The sequence below is a fragment of the Elephantulus edwardii genome, unplaced genomic scaffold (genome assembly GCF_000299155.1).
Source record: "Elephantulus edwardii isolate Elephantulus edwardi_28Jun2011 unplaced genomic scaffold, EleEdw1.0 scaffold00371, whole genome shotgun sequence".
NCBI lineage: Eukaryota > Metazoa > Chordata > Mammalia > Macroscelidea > Macroscelididae > Elephantulus > Elephantulus edwardii.
Window position 1 is genome coordinate 1,493,613 of NW_006400121.1, and position 11,664 is coordinate 1,505,276.

Below are 11,664 nucleotides of genomic sequence, written 5' to 3' on the forward strand. Positions count from 1 at the left end.
AGACCATGGCCTGTATCAGACGCACTTTAGTCTCCAGAGAGATACCATTGCTCTTCAGTACTTTGGAGAGGTCCCTAACAGCAGACTTTCCCATGGCAATGCGCCTTTTAATTTCCTGGCTGCTGGTGCCAAGACTGTGCTGACTATGTGGAGAAAAAGAGCTAGCTTTGCAAATATCAGGGAAGAGGATTCTAGACCGAGGAAACAGTGAGTGCAAAGGTCATTTCAGACTTGACTCAGGGCCTTCAAGTAAGAACTGACTTGACCTTCAGTAGCTAGGTTGTCAGAGACAGAATATTGAATATACCATGGACTGCTAGGAGAACAAACAAATTCGTCCTGGAAAGGGAGAAGCTAGCTGCTCCTTGGAGGGAAGGATTCCAAAGCTTCACCTGACATACTTTGGACACGTTGTAAGGAGGGACCAGTCCTTGGAGGGGGACATCATGCTTGGGAGGGTGGAGGGACAGCACAGGAGAGGAAGACCCTTAATGAGATGGATTGATTCAGGGACTGGGGTAATAGGAATAATGTATGAGATTAGCTGGGCTGTTGTACACTGTTGTACTCACTATGAGTCACAGGCGACTCAATGGCACATAACAACAACCAGTAGTGTAAGAGGAGGCTGTCTATCTTTCTTCCAGAACCACTGGTGGATTTGAACCACTAAAAGATTTCCATCTTTGGGTAGGCAGTGCATCTCTTGCTACACCACTGGGGCTCTTAAAGGGCCTAGAGTAGGGGAAGAAATTGCAGTTAATGATTAGGACAAGAACAACAAAAGATCATATCAGAATAAAGAAGGCCAGATCACCAAGGCTTTGAAAGACAAACTTGAAGGAATTTAGACTTGGATCTAACTTCAAGAGGAAGTTACTTGAGGGATATAAATAGGTGAGATTGAATTTACATTTACATTTCAGCAAGAAAGTGTCAGCTGGAGTGTGGAGAAGGAGCAGGAAGAGAATGAGAGCAGAATGAAAAGACAGGGGTGGTGAGGACACTGGTGCTCAGCAGGAAAAAGTTATAGCGGAGACCACAGTGGAGGAATGCAGCGGCAGAGTCCACAGAATGGACTGATGGTGTGTTGGGACACGAAGGAGGAGAAATTAAAAAAAGAATAACTACTGATGGGGCAAAAGAAGCCCTGGTGTTGCAGTGGTTAAATGTGTGGCTGTTAACCAAAAGGTGAGCAGTCTGAACCCACCAGCTGCCATGGGGGAGATCATGTGGTAGTCTGCTTTTGTAACAATTTAGAGCCTTGGATTCTACTGTCACACAGGGTCACTATCAATTCCATAGCAAGAGGTTGAGTTATTCATTGTTCACTATTTAAGAATGTGCAGTTGACATAAGTCCAGAAAGAAGGCTGCATAGTGGAGTGGACTTGGGGGGGAAGGATTGTATAACAATGAAATAATTTTTCTTTTACTTTTCAAAGAGAAGAACTGGAGGGGAGGGGTGGGCAGGGAGAAAAAGGCAACAATGAATGAATGGAAATCCAAAATATCTGTAAATTTTCATTAAAATTAATAATACCTAAAAAATTGGTGATAATGAAAAATATAAAAACTAATTAAAAAAACTTTAAAAAAAGAATGTGCAGTTGAAGAATGGATAGCGGAGGGAAAACCAATGGTTTTATTTTGTCTATGTTAAGTTTAAAGTTCTTATTTTAAGGGGAGGTGCGACCAATGCGGATTCTGTTAGCTGTGTAATCAGGAAGGATCCTACGTCTGCTCTTTTGGGTATAATGCTTGTCTGTCAGATCTATTTATAAAGTTGAACATATAAAGTAAGACAGACAAGGAAGAAGGATAGGCTATACACTTACAAAATAAAAGGCCTTCAAAACCCCTGTGTACAATAGAGCACGCTTAGATTAGACTAGTAGATATGGCACCGGAATCTGAGTCCTCATATTGGGAAACACAAAGGAGAACAATTGCAAACAGAGACTAGTGACTGGACCGTGGAATGTGATAAGCAGGAATGTAGGGAAATTGAACATTGTTAAGGAAGAAATGGAACACATAAATATTGAGATACTAGGCACTGGTAATTTGAGATGGACTGGCATGGGACATTTGAATCAGAAAATCATATGATCTAATGTGCTGGAAATGAAGAGGAAAACCCGGTTGCATTCATTTTTAAAAAGACCATTTCTAGATCTGTCTCGAACTACAATGTTGTGAGTGGTAGGTTAATATCCATACACATACAAGAAAGACCCGTTAATACTACTATCATTCAAATATATGCAGCAATAACCAGAGCCAAAGAGGAGGATAGAGTTGATTTTTACCAACTTTTGCAGTTGCATGCACTAATAATAATGCATGACTGGAATGCAGAAGTCAGGAACAAGGAATAAGGTTCAGTAGTTGGGAAACATCGAATTGGTGATAGAAATGAGGCTGGAGATTCTGTACAATCAATGATTTACTCATTGCAAATACCTTTTATAAGAAACACAATCACTGACTATACTCATGTGATGGTCTACACAGCTGTCAGAATGATTAATCTATGGAAAGAATCGTTGGAGAAGCTCAGTGTCAGCTGTGAAAACTAGGCCAGGTGCTTATTGTGGAAAAGATCATCAACAACTCATTTGCAAGTTAAAGCTAAAGAAAATGAAAACAAATCCACAAGAACCAGTATCTGATCTTGAATCCATCCAACCTGAATCTAAAAACCATCTCCAGAACAGGTTTGAGGTCTTGAACACTAATGAATGAAGACCAGACAAGCTGTGGGAGAATATCAAGAACATCATTTATGAGGAGAGCAAAAAGCCATCAAAAAGACGAAGATGAAGAAAAGACCAAGAAGGATGTAAGAAAAGACTTTAACTATTGCATTAGAATGCTGAGATCCAAAGCAAAGGGAAAATATCAGGAAATTAAGGAGCTGAAGAGAAGATTTCAAAGGGCAGCTCAAGAAGACATAACAAAGTATTATAATGAAATGTGGAAAGAGCTGTAGTCAGAAAATAAAAATGGATGAACTAATTCAGCATTTCTTAAGCTGAAGAAACTGAAGAACAAACTCAAGCCATGAGTTGCGACACATACGGATGCTAAGGGAAGAATACTGAATGCCCCAGGGAACACCAAAAGGAGATGGAAGGAATACACAGAGTCTCTGTACAAAATAATCTGAATGACAAAGAAGAATTTACAAAACAACAAATGATTAGAAGGTAATGGTGATGAAGAAGGAAGTTCATGCTGCTCTGAAGAAACTGGTAAAAAATAAGGCCCCAGGAATTGATGGCATACAAACTGACATATTTCTGCAGACAGATGCTGCCCTGGACATGCTCACCAGTTTGTGCCAGGTAATCTGGAGGACAACTGCCTGGCCAACTGAATGGAAGAGATCCACATTTAAACACATTCCAAAAAAAAAAAAAGGATGCAATAGAGTGTGGAAATTACCAAACAATATCACTAATTGCACATACAAGCAAAATCCTGCTGAAGATTATCCAAAAATGCCTGGAACAGTACATCAATGGAGAACTATCAGAAATAAAAGTTAGTTTAGAAAGGAATATGGCACTAGCAACATGTCAGATGGATCTTGGTTAAAAGCAGAGTACCAGAAGAATGTCTCTGTTTCATTGACTACTTAAAGGCCTTTGACTGTGTGGATCATAACAAATTGTGGCTAACCTTGAGAAGAATGGGAATCTCAGAACACCTGATTGTGCTCATAGGAAACCTATACCTTGCAGTCAGCAGAACAGAACAGAGAAACACTGTATGATTCAAACTCAGGAAAGGAGTGCATCAGAGATGTGTCCTTTCTCCATACCTTCTCAATCTATAAGTGGAACAGATCATTCAGGATGCTGGAACCCCAATTGGAGGAAGACTCATCAACAACCTGCATTACACAAATGAAACAACCTTGCTCCCCGAAATTAAGGAGGAACTGAAGCATTTGCTGCAAAAAGTCAAAGACTGTAGTACTGAATATGGATTGAAACTCACTATCAAGAAGACAAAGATTCTCACCACAGGGCCAGTTGGTGACATCATGATAGGTGGAGAAGGGATTGATATTGTTAACAATTTTAGCTAGCTTGGCCTCAGCAATCAGAAAATCAAAAGATGACCTGCATTAGGATAATCTGTTTCAAAGACCTCTCCAGAGTGCAAAAGGGCAATGAAGTCAATCTAGAGACTAGATGCACCTGATCCAGGCCATGGTGTTCACAACTGCTTGCTGTGCACTAGAGAGCTGGATAATTACTGGGGATGACTAAAGAAGAATCGATGCCTTTGAGTTGTGCTGGAGAAGAGTATTGAACATATATATTATAGCCTGACAAGAGAACAAACTGGTTGGTCCTGGAGAGAGAGAAATCAGGTTGCTCCTTGGAGGCAAGCATTTTGAAGCTCTGACATACTTTGAGCTTGTTACAGCAGAGATCAGTCCTTAGAGAGAAGGACAACATGAGTGGAAGGATAGAGCGACAGCATGAGAGAGGAATGTGTAGAGGAGGTGGATTTAAACAGTCACTGGGATAATGGAGGTAAGTTTGTCAGAGACAGTGAGAGTGAATCAGGATAATGCAGGGTTGAGACCTATTATGTGTCGCAAACTACTCGACAGCACATAATAAAGCAACAACATTCAAAATGAAGGGCTAGGAAGGATAGAATCAGGTCCACAAAGGAGACTTCACAAAAGGCATGCCTTTCATTTTCTTTTTAAAAGATTTCTGCATAGCTCAATATGTGCTGCATACTCTTTTTCTTAATACTAATAGCGAGAAGGGAGGCATCAGAGTTAGGTAACAAAGTGAATTTATAAAAAGAAGCATTCTATCTGGCTTAAAAATTTTCTTTGTATTCTAAGGTGCCAAGAAAAAGAAGGAGAAGGAGGAGATAAATGATAATTTGCGGTCAAATGTTAAACAATTTCATAAAGTTTAGTATCAGGCTAGTAATGATGTTAGCACATAAATTAAGGGAGGAAAATGTCATTAATAGTTAACAAAGAATTCAATAATCTATTGTGTCTAAATGTATTAGGATCTTTGGCATAGATCTCCTTTTTTATTAAAAATTATCTTCCTTGAAAGTGAGAGGTGAATCAGAAAGAGCACTTGAAAATTATTCTTCTAAAAAATAAAATAGAAATTAAAAAACCCCATGAGAAAGTCACATAAAAAATCTTATAAAATATTCTCATAGAATACCTCATAGATTTCTTTTTTCCGATCAGCTGCTAGTGAGATTCCAGTAGGATTGTTACCACTTGGAACGGTGTAAAGAAATTTGGGAGTGTTTTTCTTTGGGTCCTGTGAATCTTCTGGTTTCCATTTAGAAAGTACTTCTTTGAGGGAGTCTGGAATAATTCCATGTTCATCACTGGAAACATTAATGAGGTTACAGCCCAATGGTTTGAGCTGTTGAGCAGAAAGAAAAAAGAAAAGGCAAGATTCAGATATAAGTATAAAAATATAGGTGCCACTTATCTTTGTTATGCTAACTGAGAATGTGAGTGAGCTCTGGTGGCCGAGTGGTAAGGAGATGCAATGCCAACCCGAAGGCATGCCGTTTGAATCCACCAACTGCTCTGTGAGAGAAAGATAAGCAGTCTCCTGTATGATTTACTGCTTCTGAGGGCCCGCTGGAGGGTCAGCTATCAACCATTTCTGACTTGGAGGTACATAACTACAAGAAATGAGAAATTTACCATTTGCACCGTTACACATACATGAACTTGTAAATCCAGCTATAAATGCAGGTCAAGGCTATATATTCTAATCCTATTTCTTCCTGAGATAGGTTCTAATTGCGACAAAATACCCTGTTCCCGCCTTCTTTGACTTACTTGGGTCAGGCTTAGCCACACATAATGTACTGAGCAGTAAACTGTGAGAAGTGCTGTGTTCCTTACCAGCAGAAGCTTTTTAGAACCCAACCTGTGGTCCTTCCTGTCTCTTTTTCCCTCTGCTCAAAGAACAACAGTGTTCCAGTGTTGGGCTCTGAATTAAGATGACATAGAACAGAAGTGGAGCTGACCTGATGTGGACATGTAGCGTCAATTTGAGTGAGAAAGAAAACTAGCTGTGAGCCACTGAGGCATATCATCATCGAGCCTCTTTTGACTGGATTATTGTAATAATGAAAAATGATGAAAATTGATTTATAAAGTTAAAACAACAACAAACAAACCAGATTAAGTGTCATCAAGTTGATCTGACCCATGGCCAACTCACGTGGGTAGGAGTAGAACTGTATTCCACAGGTTTTCAAACTGATTTTCAGTACTAGACTGTCAGGTTTTGCCCTCGAAGAGCCTCTCAATAAAAGCAAACAGATTATCAGGTTAAGAGTTTGTATGGTCTAGGGAGTCTTAGAATGGTGCCCTAAATGAACAAAATCCTAGGTGGTATAGTCAAAGCAGTGATTGAAGACCCCAGATGATCAGCTTCCTTATTCTGTATATTACAACCTTATTAATCAATCATAGAGGGATAGTCCCATTTATACCACATTAGTTTATAGTTACTGCAAATGGACATAGCTTGGAAGGAGGAGCGGCATCCACTTCCATAATAGCTTGCCTCCGGAAACCCTAAGAACCTGGAGAGAGGATGAAAGGCACCCAAGGGTCGAAGACTCTCCTTCATAGATAGGGTTGCTATGAGTTGCCTGCAACTCGATGGCACTCAACAACAGCAGCAACAAATAGACATAAAATATAGTTATGTTTATGCTCATCTCAAAACCCATCACTGTTGAGTTGGAACCAACTCATAGCTGGATCTCCTGAGGTTTTTCTGAGACTGTCAATCACATGGAAGAAGAGTGTTCATTTTTCTCCTCCTGGTAGATTTGAACCAACAGAGAGGTGGTGACTTTGGGTTAGCAGCACAACTCCCTACCAAGTAGGCCACCAGAGCTCTTCTTATGCATAAGAAGAGGGGCAATGAAGATTTTTGTAAATTAAGTCATATTTTCAAGTAAAATGTCAAGAAAATTGGGAATGAATCTGTCCAATGTACTTTAGCATCTATAAATGTGGGTCTCTAACGCTAGGGGAAATAAATGCATGCTGTGTGACTCAGCTAGGAGGGAATGCACCTGGTTTCCTCCAGACTTTGCTCCTTTTCCATTTGCAGATGGTACTGTCTATAATGGTTATGTAATGGTGAGTGTCACAACAACATAAAGCACAAATACAACAGAGGGTAATTTGACATATTTTACATATGTCCTTCTGTTAATTGATGAAAGACACTTCTAAATGCACAATCCTTCCATCTTATTTGTTTCCTCAACAGACACTCACAGCTTGAATTGTTCCTGAGTAGACAGGTTCATCAAGGATGATGTTATCTCCAGGACTCACGAGCATCTCAAACACCTAACAAAAGAAGCAGAGGTTAGTTTAGGCAGCATTGTTTCCATCTCTCTGTCTTCAGTTTGCACTCTCTAAGAGTCTACAGTAGGGGTTTGTTAATTTTTCACATAAACAGACAGTAAATATTTTCAGCATTGTGCTCTTGCCTCCGCTCAGCTGTGTTGTAGTGAAACAACACGATCGTGGCTGTGTTCCAAGAAAACTTTATTGGCAAAATCAGAAGGGCTAGAAAATCTTCTTAGGCCAAACTCTGTCCACAGCTGATTTAAGGAAAGCTTTTTTTGGCTTCTAAAGATTTATTTATTCTTTTTTCCCCCTTGTTTCTAACTTAATTTTAATTTTTTTTAAACAAGCATTTAATAAACTTTTATTTATGGTCACAAAATATTTTTGTTTACAATGTAAATGAACAAACACCACTCTTAGTTTAACAATAATAAAAAACAGGCAGGTTAAGCCTGATCTATAATTTAAGACTGCTATCCTTTGGGCTAGAGAACTACTTCCTCTTGCAGGTAAATTTGGGCCAGGTGCTCTAACATGCCTAATCTGATTGAGTGTAGAACTTCTTGTATTAAACTAGTATTTTAGAATCTATTAGCATAAATTAAATCCATCACTGTTGAATCAAAGACCTTCTCTACAGCCTATCCTAACTCTACCACATGGGGTTTCCATTAAGAGCAAGATCATGAGAGCAAGCTTGAGACATCACACTAAAAAGAAAGGTCTTGGGATATACTCTTGAAAATCACTGAAGAAAATCTCATGGATCACAGCAGAAGCTAACTTGTTTTTGACGCATCATCAGTGAAGACTAGTTCCTGGACAAAACATTTGTGGAAGACATGATTTTGAAAGATAAAGCACATCAGTTTCACACAAACAAAATACGTTTGTGGGAACACACTCACCTGACACTTTGCCTCAAAGATAACCAAAGGGACATGCACAAAGTTTACCAACAGTTCAAAAAGACAAGTAGTTCTCCACTCAACCAACAACTCAGCACACACACTGAGTGTTTAGGTTGGACTTTACATTAAATTGTATTTGAGATCAGAATATCTAGCACAGTATTTTATTTTAATAAACGTTTATTAATTCTTAGCCAGAAAAAATGCTTTAGAGCATTGGATGTTTTTAGGAATTTAAGAGTGACTGACAGAAAAATCTGCTACCAAGGATCTCTTTAAAGTGGTAAAGAAGGGGGAGCTCTGGTGGCCTAGTGGCAAGGAGCTGCAACTACAATCCCTGAGGCACATGGTTCGAATCCACCAGATGCTCTGCCGGGAAAAGGAGGGACAATTACCTCCTGTACCAGTCTGATCTGATTTGACGGTACACTCACACAAAAATTTAAAAAAAATAAAAAAAAATAAAAAATAAAGTGGTAAAGAACAAAAATGTGACTCTTAAAGGCCAAAGTGTGCTGACCAAGTCATGATATTTTCAACCACTTCATATGGATGCAGAAGCTGAACAATGAATAAGGGAGATAAAGTAATTAACGCCTTTGAATTACAGTACTGGTGAAGAATATTGAATATGCCACAGTTTACCAAAATCAATATATCTGTCCTTGTAGAAATGCAGTCACAGTGCTTCTCAGAAGGAAGGATAAACAGAACGCCAATGAAAAAGAGGAAGACCCTCAGGAAGATGGACTTCAGTGGGTTTAAGTAGAGCAGAGATTGTGAGGGTGGTGCAGGACTTTATTCTGTTATATACAGGACAGCTATGCATTGGACCCAATTGGACAGCACCTACCTCACAAAAAAAAAACATTTCAAGGAATCACAATCAATAGCTGAAAAGGCAAAAACTACTTGTTTCACGTACACAGAAATAACTTTAGAAGTTCATCTGCTGGCCACTAATAATATCTAAGGACAAATAAGACTACTGCAAAGGAAACAGGAAGTCTAGCAAACCAAGATTTAGCACTGGCCAACCACAAGCCCCTCCATCTCACCACGGATAAACAGGTCTGACTGCATTGCTTTACTTGAAGAAATGCTCTTCCTCCAAACACTGTGCCAATGTCTGTATGTAGCAAAATGTCAAGAGTTAATCCTAGCAACAAAACCACTACATTTTTTTCCAAACACACCCATATTATATTCAAAATTACTGTTTGTCCTTTCTTCTTGAATGTGTAGGTGTTTCTGTTTCTTGTGTTTCTTCTTTTACACTGACAACAGGTTTGAACACTATTTCATTATCTTCATCATTATCATTTATTGTAGCCACTTCAGATTTTCGTCTCTCCAAATATGATGGTGTACAGACGGGTGTAGAGTCCTTGCTACCTGTACAGTTCTGAAGATCACTGTTGGTGACACTTCTTTCCTTTTTGGGTAAAACCAATGGAGGAAAATTATAATTAATTCCTTTATCGGCTAATTTCTTTCTTAGTAATTTTTCTTTGTGTTTAAATTGCTTTTCCATCCGTAGCTTTTCTGTACGTGTTCGGTGTTTATTATATCGTTTCACTGCAGGATTTGATGGCTTTGAAAATGGAACATCCCAGTCTTTGAAAAGTTCTTCATGTACCTTCTCAGGTGGCATGAAATCACACTTCAAGAGTCTTTCACTAAAAAGGTAGTTGTTCATTGTTTCAGCAACGATCCTGGCAACATCATCAGACTCAAACTCCATAAAGGCATAACATTTACTATTTCCTGTCTTTTTACTTCTGGACAATTTAAGTCTCGTAACAGTGCCAAACTGGGAGAAATATGACTTGAGTTGGGGTTCAAAAAGGCCTCGAGGTATGTGACCAACATAGACAACTCCAGGAGTAAGTTTTTCTTTCTGCGTCGCGTGCTGGCGGACCTGTGCCACCTGTTTCTGAAATTCGGCCTGCTCCTGCGGGTTCAGCGATAAGAGGGGCTTCACAGGACCAGCAAATGCAGCCATGACCAAACTCTCGAAGCAAGCTTAATTTTAATTTTTATTGTTGTTGATATTGATTCAACTACAACTTCTATAACTATCAACAACAGAACAATGTCCTCTCCTGCACCATCCTCACAATCTCTGCTATTCTCATGTACTCTTTTAAAAACGTTACTAAATAGCTTCTACAAAAACAATAGGAGTTCCTGGGTTGTAAAAATTATTAACACACTTGCTACTATTTGAAAAGTTAATGGTTTGCGTCTGCCCAAAGGCGCCTCAGAAGGAAGGCCTGGTGATCTAAATTGGAAACCTTAGCCATTCTACAGAGTATAGTTCTACTCTGACACACATATCACCATGCAGTAAGTGTGTACTTAGTGGCAACTGATATTCTCACTTGTCTGTGTGTTTTGTTAATAAGCAAAGCCTGTGTATGGTACTGAGGAGAAAATGGTGAGCAAAGATGATGTGGTTTTTATCCTCAGAACTAACAGGCCACTGAGAGAAGTAGTTACCAATCAAATAATCACACAAATGCATATTTCACGGAAACAGAGGCTAGTGCTATGAAGGACAGAAGCATAGTATTACAGGAATGTGTTGCAGGAGGATCTGGCCCAGTTTGGTTATTCAATGAAAGCTTCTCCGAGATGTACTGGGAGAGGGAGTTACAATAGATGCACTCACTCTGAAGAACCAAAAGAATTCTGTGGCTTCAGGCAGAACATGAAGCAGAGAAGGAACAAAGGCCAGAAAGAAGTAAGTAAAGACCATTCCATGCAGGGACTTGGGCCAAGGGAGGCCAGTTAGAATTTTAAGCAAGGAATGGGGAGAAGGGTTCACAAGACCAAATATGCATTTTGAAAGATCATTCTAGCTAAAGGATGAAAGAATAAAACACCAAGGTCCATGTGTAAAGATTCTGTGGGAAATTACTGCCTCATTTCTGTAGACAACTGAGAGGAATTCTAAGGTGATATGGTGCCACTGAGGGCAATTAAAAGAGACTGTCAAGACTGACTCCAAGATTTATGGATAGAGATGTGATGTGATATCATTTAGTTAGATGGCTAGATGTGATGCCATTTACTGACAGTATAAACAACAACAACAACAATAAAAAACAAAACCAAAACACTAAAAACCAACAACAAAAACAAACAAGAAAATAATAAGAAAATCCCAACAAAAATCAGAGTGTAAAATGGTGCAACCCCTGTGGAAAGCAGTATGGCGCTTTCTCAAAAAGTTGCAAATAGAGATACCATGTGACCCAGCAATTCCACTACTGGGAATATACCCTGAAGAGACCATAGCTGACATCCAAGCAGATATATGCACACCCATGTTTATTGCAGCTTTGTT

At 39.2% G+C, this 11,664-nt stretch overlaps 2 protein-coding genes across 2 annotated transcripts in view; both read right to left on the reverse strand.

Moving 5' to 3' along the window:
- Positions 1 to 11,664, reverse strand: part of AADAT (aminoadipate aminotransferase) — a 53,568-nt gene that overhangs the window by 30,695 nt on the left and 11,209 nt on the right. Inside the window, exons 4-5 of the mRNA XM_006902134.1 lie at positions 7,324 to 7,398; positions 5,222 to 5,431 (exon numbers count right to left, since the gene is read on the reverse strand). Coding sequence (XP_006902196.1) covers positions 5,222 to 5,431; positions 7,324 to 7,398 — 285 coding nt within the window. The remainder of the gene's footprint in view (positions 1 to 5,221; positions 5,432 to 7,323; positions 7,399 to 11,664) is intronic.
- Positions 9,526 to 10,317, reverse strand: LOC102876721 (MKI67 FHA domain-interacting nucleolar phosphoprotein-like). Its single transcript, XM_006902135.1, has one exon. The coding sequence runs from the start codon at positions 10,315 to 10,317 to the stop codon at positions 9,526 to 9,528; it is 792 nt and encodes a 263-aa protein (XP_006902197.1).